This window comes from Oncorhynchus kisutch, linkage group LG9 (assembly GCF_002021735.2).
Source record: "Oncorhynchus kisutch isolate 150728-3 linkage group LG9, Okis_V2, whole genome shotgun sequence".
Lineage (NCBI taxonomy): Eukaryota > Metazoa > Chordata > Actinopteri > Salmoniformes > Salmonidae > Oncorhynchus > Oncorhynchus kisutch.
This window is the reverse complement of record NC_034182.2, coordinates 40,286,218-40,299,368: the sequence shown is the minus strand read 5'-3', so window position 1 is coordinate 40,299,368 and position 13,151 is coordinate 40,286,218. Positions and strand designations below refer to the sequence as shown.

Genomic DNA, 13,151 nt, shown 5'->3' with positions numbered 1-13,151 from the left:
GGAGAGAGAGACAGACGAGAGAGAGACAGAGAGAGAGACAGAGAGAGACAGAGAGACAGAGAGAGAGATAGAGAGAGAGACAGAAGAGAGACAGAGAGAGGAGCAGAGAGAGAGAGAGAAGACGAGAGAGAGACAGAGAGAGGACAGAGAGAGAGCAGAGAGACAGAGAGAGAGAGACAGAGAGAGACAGAGACAGAGGACAGAGAGAGAGACAGAGAGAGAGAGACAGAGAGAGCGAGAGAGAGAGAGACTATTAAAGGCCCATCAAGACCACTGCCTTGGACCCAGTCAGACCCAGACTCAGCCAGACCCAGACTCAGCCAGGACCCAGTCAGACCCAGACTCAGCCAGACCCAGACTCAGCCAGACTCAGCCAGACCAGACTCAGCCAGACCCAGACTCAGCCAGACCCAGCCAGACCCAGACTCAGCCAGACCCAGACTCAGCCAGACCCAGACTCAGCCAGACCCAGACTCAGCCAGACCCAGACTCAGCCAGACCCAGACTCAGCCAGACCCAGACTCAGCCAGACCCAGTCAGACCCAGACTCAGCCAGACCCAGACTCAGCCAGACCCAGACAGACCCAGACTCAGCCAGACCCAGACTCAGCCAGACCCAGACTCAGCCAGACCCAGACTCAGCCAGACCCAGTCAGACCCAGACTCAGCCAGACCCAGACTCAGCCAGACCCAGACTCAGCCAGACCCAGACTCAGCCAGACCCAGCCAGACCCAGACTCAGCCAGACCCATCACCTAACTCAAATAGCAAATAGACCATAGAAAGCCTTCCAGATACTGGCCACGTCTCCACTTCAAAGGGCTGTACGGTTGTAAACACAGTAACACAGTAACAGGGTTTATTTGAGGTTTCACAGTTTTTTTTTAAATGTGCTATTGTTAGCTATTTTTCCTAACAGTGTCAGACCTGTGAGAACACAGCGGTAGCTTTGTAGAGTTAGTCATGACTACATATGGACCTCTGAATTCTCAAGTACTCAAATACCTATATTGAAATACATACATTTGTTAGATCTTTGTATTTAATTAAAATAGTATTTCTAAAATAATATTTGGAAGCATTGTAATTAAAATGTGGTCTGCACACACAGCTGTCAAACTCTTTCCCTGTTACAGCAACCTGCCATATATTTATTTTATTTAACCTTTATTTAACTAGGCGAGTCAGTTAAGAACAAATTCTTAGTTACAATGACGGCCTACCAAAAGGCAAAAGACCTCATGCAACATGTAAATATAGGACAAAACACACATCACGGCAAGAGAGACAACACTACATAAAGAGAGACCTAAGACAACATAGCAAGGCTGCAACACATGACAACACAGCATGGTATCAACACAACATGACAACAACATGGTAGCAAACAAAATGATAGCAGCACAAAACATGGTACAAACATTATTGGGCACAGACAACAGCACAAAGGGCAAGAAGGTAGAGACAACAATACATCATGTAAAACAGCCACAACTGTCTGTAAGAGTGTCCATGATTAAGTCCTTGAATGAAGAGATTGAGATAAAACTGTCCAGTTTGAGTGTTTGTTGCAGCTCATTCCAGTCGCTAGCTGCAGCGAACTGAAAAGAGGAGCGACCCAGGGATGTGTGTGCTTTGGGGACCTTTAACAGAATGTGACTGGCAGAACAAGTGTTGTATGTGGAGAATGAGGGCTGCAGTAGATATCTCAGATAGGGGGGAGTGAGGCCTAAGAGGGTTTTATAAATAAGCATCAACCAGTGGGACTTGCGACGGGTTTACTTAGATGACCAGTTTACAGAGGAGTATAGAGTGCAGTGATGTGTCCTACAAGGAGCATTGGTGGCAAATCTGATGGCCGAATGGTAAAGAACATCTAGCCGCTCGAGAGCACCCTTACCTGCTGATCTATAAATTATGTCCAAAAGAAGGTCCAAGCGTCTTCGACAGAGGAGATCAAGCTGATTCTACATCAATTTACAGGCCAGTTCATGAAGGAAGGCTTTTTTTTCTTCATTTTTTAGCAAGTGAATATGAGGACAGGTCATTTCACTGAGCAGCCATTACGAACACAGGCTGTAAAACAGTGATCACTAAGGTCATTACAGAAAACACCAGACTGATACCTATCAGGATTATCTGTGATGATAACATCAAGAAGAGTAGCCTTGTCTAGGTGTTTTAGAGTCATACCTTGGGGGATTGGTAACAATCTGATAAAGATTTAGGGAGTCCCATTTCACTTGGTCAGGTGGTTTAATCATGTCCCAGTTTAGGTCACCAAGCAAGACAAATTCAGACTTGGTATAGGGGGCCAGGAGAGAGTTTAGGGCAGGTATGGTACAGGCCGGTGATGATGGAGGACGATAGCACCCAGCAACAGTCACCCAGCAACAGTCACCCGGCAACAGTCACCCGGCAACAGGCACCCGGCAACAGTCACCCAGCAACAGTCACCCGGCAACAGTTACCCGGCAACAGTCACCCAGCAACAGTCACCCAGCAACAGTCACTCAGCAACAGTCACCCAGCAACAGTCACCCAGCAACAGTCAACAAAGAGTTATTTGAAAGTTGAATACTTAAAACCAACAAATCAAATTGTTTATGGACAGACTTGGTGGAGACAACCGAACACGGAAGGTGATCCTTGGTAAAGATTGCCACTCCCCCACCTTTGGAAGATCTGTCTTGCCGAAAAAGGTTATCAACCAGAAAGGTTCACATCAGTGTTCATAACACTCTTCCTTAACCACGTCTCAGTAATGACCAACACGTCTGGATTGGAGCTGTGAACTGTGACAATAACTCTAGTACGAACTCAGACCCAGGTGCAGAGAAACGCAGCAGGCAGAGGTGAGGGCAAATGCAGAATGTTTACTGAAGTTGTAGTGTCTTAACGCTTAGTACTTATTTCTGTAATAAGAAAGACTCTGAATACAAGCAATTGAACTGGAGCTTCACATTTACTGAAACGAGTTAGTACCAGAATAACATAGAACACTGCGCATGACCAAGGGTGCTCCATCCTTAAAGGGGACATCAGTAATTAACAGAACATAACATTCCTTCTCTTATACAATCAGAGTTACTTTTACCAAACCACAACTGAAACATTTCCCAGAACTTGTTGAAGTTATTTTGCATCTTTTAATCTGAACAGTTAGTTTTTGTTTGTTTGTTTATAAGTCTAGTCTGTCTGGTGGACGGTGTCTTCGTTCTGGGTAGCGCCTCAGATTGGCTGGAGGCTCCTGAACGTCCTCAGTGTCTGTCTGGTGGACGGTGTCTTCGTTCTGGGTAGCGCATAGGATTGGCTGGAGGCTCCTGAACGTCCTCAGTGTCTGTCTGGTGGAAGGTGCCTTCGTTCTGGGTAGCGCCTCAGATTGGCTGGAGGCTCCTGAACGTCCTCAGTGTCTGTCTGGTGGACGGTGTCTTCGTTCTGGGTAGCGCATAGGATTGGCTGGAGGCTCCTGAACGTCCTCAGTGTCTGTCTGGTGGAAGGTGCCTTCGTTCTGGGTAGCGCCTCAGATTGGCTGGAGGCTCCTGAACGTCCTCAGTGTCTGTCTGGTGGACGGTGCCTTCGTTCTGGGTAGCGCCTCGGATTGTCTGGAGGCTCCTGAACATCCTCAGTGTCTGTCTGGTGGACGGTGTCTTCGTTCTGGGTAGCGCCTCAGATTGGCTGGAGGCTCCTGAACGTCCTCAGTGTCTGTCTGGTGGACGGTGTCTTCGTTCTGGGTAGCGCCTCAGATTGGCTGGAGGCTCCTGAACGTCCTCAGTGTCTGTCTGGTGGACGGTGCCTTCGTTCTGGGTAGCGCCTCAGATTGGCTGGAGGCTCCTGAACGTCCTCAGTGTCTGTCTGGTGGACGGTGCCTTCGTTCTGGGTAGCGCCTCAGATTGGCTGGAGGCTCCTGAACATCCTCAGTGTCTGTCTGGTGGACGGTGTCTTCGTTCTGGGTAGCGCCTCGGATTGTCTGGAGGCTCCTGAACATCCTCAGTGTCTGTCTGGTGGACGGTGTCTTCGTTCTGGGTAGCGCCTCAGATTGGCTGGAGGCTCCTGAACATCCTCAGAGTCTGTCTGGTGGACGGTGTCTTCGTTCTGGGTAGCGCCTCAGATTGTCTGGAGGCTCCTAAACATCCTCAGTGTCTGTCTGGTGGACGGTGTCTTCGTTCTGGGTAGCGCATAGGATTGGCTGGAGGCTCCTGAACGTCCTCAGTGTCTGTCTGGTGGAAGGTGCCTTCGTTCTGGGTAGCGCCTCAGATTGGCTGGAGGCTCCTGAACGTCCTCAGTGTCTGTCTGGTGGACGGTGCCTTCGTTCTGGGTAGCGCCTCGGATTGTCTGGAGGCTCCTGAACATCCTCAGTGTCTGTCTGGTGGACGGTGTCTTCGTTCTGGGTAGCGCCTCAGATTGTCTGGAGGCTCCTGAACGTCCTCAGTGTCTGTCTGGTGGACGGTGCCTTCGTTCTGGGTAGCGCCTCGGATTGTCTGGAGGCTCCTGAACATCCTCAGTGTCTGTCTGGTGGACGGTGCCTTCGTTCTGGGTAGCGCCTCAGATTGTCTGGAGGCTCCTGAACATCCTCAGTGTCTGTCTGGTGGATGGTGCCTTCGTTCTGGGCAGCGCCTCGGATTGTCTGGAGGCTCCTGAACATCCTCAGTGTGTGCTTGTTCCATTATAGCTTCTGCTATAGCAGCACCTTCATCAACACGTTCCCTTCTTTCAGCCTGGGGTCTCTTTACTGCCCCACTGTCCTCTACAGTTCCCTGTGTGTCACTCTCAGGATCTCTCTGTGCCTGTTCTCTCTCGATTGTTGTGCTGTTTTCCATGGAATGCATTTGGTTAATGTGACACCGCCACATTATGTCTGGGCTCACTTGAACCTGGTAAGTTCTGGGTCCCGTTTGTGTGTGTACGGTCCCTCTTGTCCATTTCTCTCCTCTTCTGTAGTCTTGCACCATCACTTCCTGTCCTGTTTGGAGATGGCGCTCCCGGCCACCGGAGAGCATCTTGGCTTGTTTGTTCAGCACTTCATTACGCCTGTTTGGCTTCATGATGTCCAGCTGTGTGCGGAGAGGCCTCCCGAACATCAGTGCGGCTGGGCTTTCATTTGTCGTGGCATGTGGGGTGTTTCGGTAGGAGGCCAGGAACTTGGCCAGTTTTGTTTGCAAAGTCCCTTCGTCTCGTTTTGCTGCACGGAGTCCTTGCTTTAGGGTTTGCACAAAGCGTTCTGCCAACCCATTGGTGGCAGGGTGGTACGGAGCTGAGGTTGAGTGTTTGATTCCATTTACTGACATGAATCTTGTAAACTCGTCACTTACAAAAGCTTGCGCGTTGTCACTTACCAGCTGCAGCGGCAAACCAAAGCGTGCAAACGTTGTTCTGAGACACTCTATCGTCTGAGCTGAGGTGGAGGAGTCAGTGCAAAACACCTCTGGCCATTTGGAATGGGCATCAACTATAACCAGAAACATGTGCTTTTCAAAGGGACCAGCGTAGTCCACATGAATTCCCTGCCATGGCTCTGTGGGCCATTCTCATGGGTGGACTGGGACAGGAGCAGGCATGTGGAGGGTTTCCAAACATCCGCTACAGTTCTTTACCATATTTTCTATCTGTTGGTCCAGACCTGGCCACCAGAAGTGGCTCCCTGCGAGCAGCTTCATTTTGACAATTCCAACATGACCTTCATGTAGTTGCTGCAAAAACCTGATGTTGGCATTTCTGGGGTATCATGACTCTCATTCCCCACATCAAACATCCTTGGTACGTTGTAATTTAGTTTCTCCGCTGGAAATACGGAGTCAGCTCCTTTCTGCCTGTAGCTGGCCATCCTGACATGGTGTAGGTGTACACTTTTGACAAGGTCACATCTTTCCTTGTCTCCTGTTTGATAACTGTGCTTGTGACTGGTAGTGGCTCGAGCTGAGTGGTATGGAACATGTCCACTGCATCCACCCTCCTTTGTCTTTCTCTTGTACACAGCAGTCTGGATAATCCATCTGCATTTGTGTGGAGGGATGACGGCTTAAACTCAATGTCATACATATGACTGGCAAGGAACAGGGCATATCGCTGTAACCTGGCTGCTGTCATTGCCGGAATGCCTTTCTTTGGACTGAAAGTGGAAAGCAACGGCTGATGATCTGTAACCAGTGTGAAACGCTTGACATATAGGTATGGGTGGAATTTCTTGACGCCCCACACTAGTGCCAGTGCTTCTTTGTTGATTTGTGAGTAGTTCTTCTCTGCATCATTCAATGTTCGTGACGCGAATGTAACTGGCCTCTCTGACCCATCTTTCAGTGTGTGTGTGAAAGGACGGCCCCTAAGCCATAAGGGGATGCATCACAAGCCAACTTCACTGGCATTTCAGGGTCGTAATGCATCAGGACCTGTTCAGATGTTATGAGCCGTTTTGCCTCCAGAAATGCATTTTCACACTGCTCTGTCCACCACCATGTCCTATTCTTTTCCAGAGCTGATTTAGAGGCTGGAGTACTGCTGAAAGGTTTGGAAGGAATCTTCTGTAGTAATTGATCAGTCCCGTGAAAGATCTCACGTCTGTGATATTTTGTGGTCGTGGTGCCTGTACCACTGCCTCGGTTTTGTCCTGTGTTTTGTGCAATCCATTGCAGTCAATTTCATGTCCACAGAAGACAATCCTGTCTTTGAAGAACTCACACTTCTGTAAGTTTGCCTGTAGACCATACTCTTTCAGTCTTTTCAGGACCTCTTCCAGGTTAGCCAGGTGCTCTTTGTCGGTGCGTCCTGTTATGATCATGTCATCCAGGATACATTGGGTTCCTGGGATTCCTTGCAAAATCTGGTCAATAGTTCGTTGCCAAATGGCTGGGGACGATGCAATGCCAAAAACCAGGCGGTTATACCTGTATAGACCTTTGTGTGTGTTTATTGTCAGGTACTGTTTGGAACTCTCTTCAACCGGTAGCTGCAGGTAAGCCTGTTTCAGATCGATTTTACTGAAGTGTTTCCCACCAGCTAGTGCAGCAAAGATGTCATCCAGACGTGGTAGGGGGTAATGGTCCACATGCAACATTGAATTCACAGTTACCTTGAAGTCCCCACACTTTCTAACAGAACCGTCTTTCTTCACAATAGGAACTATGGGTGTGGCCCATTCGCTTCTGTCCATTTTCGTCAGGATCCCTGTATCCTGCAAGCGATTGATTTCCGCTTCCACCTTTGGTCTCAGGGAGTATGGAACAGATCTGGCTTTGCAGAATTTGGGGGTTGCATCATCTCTCAGTACAAGTTTTGCTGTGAAGCCTTTTACTGTTCCCATCTGATCACTGAAAACTGTGTTGTATTCCTTCCGCAAGTGTTCCAGTGTTTGGTCTGTGCCTTTCTCTTTGGACTGGAATGTGTGGAGCATTTTCAAGTCACACCAGTTCAGCTTTATTTTTTAAAGCCATTCCCTGCCAAATAATGGGGGGGGCAGTTCCAGGCACCACATACAGCTGTAACTGCTGTGTTTGCCCCCCATAATGCACTCTGATCTGCAACGTCCCCATTGGGCTCAATCTCTCTCCTGAGTATGTCTTCAGCAACACATTTGTGTTCTTCAGCTTGATAGCCTTGAAGTGCTCATTGTAGACGGTAGTGGAAATTATAGACACTGCAGATCCTGTGTCCAGCTCCATTTTGAGGGGTTTGCCTTCGATATCTGGTGTCACCCATATTATGCTACTGCTGGAAGAAGTCACTGTGTTTAACTCCATTGTACCAATTAATCGTTCATCTGAATCACTGCCACTGTTCTCTGCTAGTGCATTCACAGACCCTTTCATTTTCTCAGTTTTCCTGTTGTGACTGAATTTTGCTCTGCATGCTCTTTGAATGTGCCCCCTTCTACTGCATTTGTGACAAATTTCATCTTTAAAACGGCAGTCCTCTGTTCTGTGACCATCTCTGTCACATCTGTTGCATTTTTCGGCCACATGGGGGCGCTGTCGGCTGCATGAAAACTTATGCAGAGAAGTTTGTGAAAGGTCAGTAATTCTTTTACTTTGCAACTCAACTGCATCTTTAGTCACGATTTCCATTGTCACAGCAAATTCAACAGACTTTGCAAACATGAGATCTGATTCTGTGAGCCAACGTTTCTGAATGTGTTCATGTTTCAGTCCACAAACAAATCTATCCCTTAATGTGTCATTTAGGTTCTCTCCAAACTGGCAATGTTCCGACAGTTTCTTCAACTCTGCTACATATGTACTAACACCCTCCCCCTCATTCTGATCTATCTTGTGGAACCAAAAACGTTCCGCGATGAGGAGTGGTTTAGGTGATAGGAGATTTTGCAATATCTCCACAATCTCTGTGAATGTTTTATTGGAGGGCTTCAGAGGGGCAGTCAGATCTCTTAGAAAGCTGTATGTTTTTGGGCCAGTTAAACTCAACAACGCTGGCACTGTCTTGTTATCAGCAATGTCATTTGCAATGAAGTACAGGTTCCAGTCGTTCAATGTAAGTTGCCCAGTTATCTTGCGTGTCATCAAACACATCTATTTTCCCGACGCTAGCCATTCTCTTTACCTCCGGCTCCACGGGTCTTTGATCTGCCGCCTCGTTCTCGTCAGCTCTCCCCTCATCTTCACTGCTTGTTAGCTGTTGTGCTACAGGGTCAAAATCCTCCTCTCTTCCTACGAGCTCCATCTGTATTCGTGATGCACACTGCAGGTAATCATCCTCGTCGCCATTGTAATGTCTTAACACTTAGTACTTATTTATGTAATAAGAAAGACTCTGAATACAAGCAATTGAACTGGAGCTTCACATTTACTCAAACGAGTTAGTACCAGAATAACATAGAACACTGCGCATGACCAAAGGTGCTCCATCCTTAAAGGGGACATCAGTAATTAACAGAACATAACAGAAGTATTCACAGGAAAAACAACAAAGCAAGTGCACATGAGCACACAACACAAGACAAGACAAGAGACCTGAGCAACCGGCCCAGTTCCATAGAGGAACCTAAATAGTCCTAAACTAGGTAAACCCAATCAGGCTCACCTGGACACTAGAAACATAAGGGTGCCCTCCAGTGGCACCCTCAGGTATAACACTCCATGATGACCTCTAACCTGTGACAGGACAATCAAATCACAGCATAGAACAGGGAGAGCTCTGCTGATTTATGACATCTGAATGTGCGTCAGATAGAAACAAGATCATATTGTACAGCGATTTCATCAGGTAACATGAATACAAAGCCGGCGAGAGGTGGTTAGAATAGGATGGGAGGCCAAGAGTCTGTGTAACCAGTAGAGAGTCAGAGTCCCGTGTCTGGGAACAAACATAGTCTGTCCCACGGTTGGGTCAAGAAAGATCGTAGTCAACAAAGCATTCAGGAGTCATGAGGCAAATATCAAAATGCACAAGAAAGAAATCTACAGTTGAAGTCTGAAGTTTACATCCACTTAGGTTGGAGTCATTAATACTTGTTTTTCAACCACTCCACACATTTCTTGTTAACAAACTATAGTTTTGGCAAGTCGGTTAGGACATCTACTTTGTGCATGACACAAGTCATTTTTCACAGACAGATTATTTCACTTATAATTCACTGTATCACAATTCCAGTGGGTCAGAAGTTTACATACACTAAGTTGACTGTGCCTTTAAACAGCTTGGAAAATTCCAGAAAATGATGTCATGGCTTTAGAAGCTTCTGATAGGCTAATTGACATAATTTGAGTAAATTGGAGGTGTACCTGTGGATGTATTTCAAGGCCTACCTTCAAACTCAGTGCCTCTTTGCTTGACATCATGGGGAAATCAAAAGAAATCAGCCATGACCTCAGAAAAAAATTGTAGTCTTCCACAAGGCTGATTCACCCTTGGGAGCAATTTCCAAATGCCTGAAGGAACCACGTTCATCTGTACAAACAATAGTACGTAAGTATAAACACCATGGGACCACGCAGCCGTCATACCGCTCAGGAAGGAGACGCGTTCTGTCTCCTAGAGATGAACGTACTTTGGTGTGAAAAGTGCAAATCAATCCCAGAACAACAGCAAAAGACATTGTGAAGATGCTGGAGGAAACATGTACAAAAGTATCTATATCCACAGTAAAACGAGTCCTATATGAACATTACCTGAAAGGCCGCTCAGCAAGGAAGAAGCCACTGCTCCAAAACCACCATAAAAAGCCAGACTACGGTTTGCAACTGCACATGGGGACAAAGATCATACTTTTTGTAGAAATGTCATCTGGTCTGATGAAACAAAAATAGAACTGTTTGGCCATAATGACCATCATTACGTTTGGAGGAAAAAGGGGGAGACTTACAAGCCAAAGAACACCATCCCAACCGTGAAGCACGGGGGTGGCAGCATCATGTTGTGGGGGTGCTTTGCTGCAGGAGGGACTGGTGCACTTCACAAAATAGATGGCATCATGAGGTAGGAAAATTATGTCGATATATTGAAGAAACATCTCAAGACATCAGTCAGGAAGTTAAAGCTTGGTCGCAAATGGGCCTTCCAAATGGACAATGACTCCAAGAATACTTCCAAAGTTGTGTCAAAATGGCTTAAAGACAACAAAGTCAAGGTATTAGAGTGGCCATCACAAAGCCCTGATCTCAATCCTATAGAACATTTGTGGGCAGAACTGAAAAAGCATGTGCGAGCAAGGAGGCCTATAAACCTGACTCAGTTACACCAGCTCTGTCAGGAGGAATGGGACAAAATTCATCCAATTTATTGTGTGAAGCTTGTGGAAGGCTACCCAAAACGTTTGACCCAAGTTAAACCATTTAAAGGCAATGCTACCAAATACTAACTGAGTGTATGTAAACTTCTGACCCACTGGGAATGTGATGAAAGAAATACAAGCTGAAATAAATAATAATTATCTCTACTATTATTCTGACATTTCACATTCTTAAAATAAAGTGGTGACTAACTAACCTAAGACATGGGAATTTTTACTAGGATTAAATGTCAGGAATTGTAAAAAAAAAAAATTTTTTAAATTAAAAGATTTTAAATGTATTTAGCTAAAGGTGTATGTAAACTTCCGACCTCAACTGTACATAACGACTTGGGGCTGGCAAATTGTAAGTTCAGTCACTCGCCCCAACAGTGCATGTGTGCGGTAGAACGCTCGGGGGAGAGAGGAAGGGAAGGGGGGGAGGGGAAGGGGGGGAGGGGGGGGGGGGCAGGCCAGGGCAGACGGTGAACAGGTCGCCAGGTGAAATCCAAGCAGCAGTGCAGCAGGTTATATAGATGGTAATCACCAGAAACCGAAGCCCAATGCATTATACTGCAACCATCCCACAGACAGCTTGTATTACTAACTACCCTCAACGACCCAATTTGTCATTCCTTTTACATTTACACCACTCAGGTGTGAGAGGATGGATTCCACCAGCCAATCACATTATCCACGACATCCTCCTCCATCCTCCCATTTAATCATTAGTCATGAAATAAGATGAAGATTTTAACACTGCCTGGAAAATGTATCGTATGTGTCATGTACACATATCCTGGTGTCCAACGTTATCCGTCTATTCGACAGGGGCTTATGTGTGAAAAGCTTCTCCTAATATACAGGATTACATTTTAATAGGCACCTGAGAAGTAGTCTGTTTGAATAATTCAACAGTGTTTTCAAACCGGACCCGTGAAATCTGTCAAGGTACTACGCTCGCCTGATTTCACAGCGTGTTAACAATGAGGGCATGTGATATTATTTAAGAGCCAGACCAGGAGAAGTGACACCTGTCACTAATTGGTTATTACTCTATCGCACTAAGAGACCAATCACCATTAGCCCCAATGCAAAATAAACGAAAATGAATAAGAAAGACGGAAAGCAAACAAAATATCATGAATAACGTGAAGAAAAACCTATATATTGTTTACTCTATCGACCATGGAATTTTTTTTCTTCAATATTCAAGGTTGCGAGTAAAACACTGAGTCTCAATGTCCTTGAATCTCCCTATGTGTATAATAATCCCTGTGTATAATAATCCCTGTGTATAATAATCCCTGTGTATAATAATCCCTGTGTATAATAATCCCTGTGTATAATAATCCCTGTGTATAATAATCCCTGTGTGTGATTGGTTTGTTTCATGTTTACAGTTTTTGTGTGAACCAGTCACGTACTAGCTGTGGTCACGGACTAGCTGTTGTTACGGACTAGCTGTTGTCACGGACTAGCTGTTGTTACGGACTAGCTGTTGTCACGGACTAGCTGTTGTCACGGACTAGCTGTTGTTACGGACTAGCTGTTGTCATGGACTAGCTGTTGTCATGGACTAGCTGTTGTTACGGACTAGCTGTTGTCACGTACTAGCTGTTGTCACTTACTAGCTGTTGTCACGGACTAGCTGTTGTCACGTACTAGCTGTTGTCACGGACTAGCTGTTGTCATGGACTAGCTGTTGTCACGGACTAGCTGTTGTCACGGACTAGCTGTTGTCATGGACTAGCTGTTGTCACGGACTATCAGGGATCTGAATCAAGGACTAAACTCTGACCTGTAGGCGAAAAGGACATAGTCTTTGATGGAGTTGTGGGAGACCAGTACGGAATGGTCTTTATGGATGGGGTCACAGTCCAGGGTAATGTTGACACAGCACAGTAGAGAGCAGGACGAGACCAGGTCGAACACCTGAGAGGTCACAGAGAGGTCACAGAGAGGTCAATTAATCACCATGGCCCTGAACATAAACAATTAGCGTTTATGTTGCTTATGCTGACGTGATAATATATCGGACTGTTGCAATACCTTCACCAGATGACTTCCATCATAGAAGGCTACCAGCAGCTGTCCGTCACACGTGGTTGTTACCACAGGAACGTCCAGAGAGTCACTCTCGGAGTAGATCACTTTCCCAGAATCCACCTCTCTGACCTGCAGACTCTGTCCCATGCGAACCACCAGGACCCTGTCCTCCAGACAGAGAGTGAGGGAGTCGCCCACCACGCCCCCCACCCCCTCCAGAGTCCTCACAGCGCGCCCCAGTTCCAGGTCCCACACCTTCAGGGTGCCGTCCCCATCGCAGGTGGCTGCCACCAGACCCCTCTGTCCCCTGGTCAGGGCCGTTACTATGGACGTGTGACCTGGAGCAGAGCCAGAGGAAAAGGCATTCATCATGCCATTTACCTAG

The 13,151-nt window shown here is 46.7% G+C and overlaps 1 protein-coding gene across 1 annotated transcript in view; it reads right to left on the bottom strand.

The window, feature by feature from the left end:
- Window positions 1-13,151, bottom strand: part of LOC109896520 (NACHT domain- and WD repeat-containing protein 1) — a 33,929-nt gene that overhangs the window by 7,270 nt on the left and 13,508 nt on the right. The window contains exons 20-21 of the mRNA XM_020490776.2: window positions 12,770-13,104; window positions 12,519-12,652 (exon numbers count right to left, since the gene is read on the bottom strand). Of these exons, the coding sequence (XP_020346365.2) occupies window positions 12,519-12,652; window positions 12,770-13,104 (469 nt within the window). The remainder of the gene's footprint in view (window positions 1-12,518; window positions 12,653-12,769; window positions 13,105-13,151) is intronic.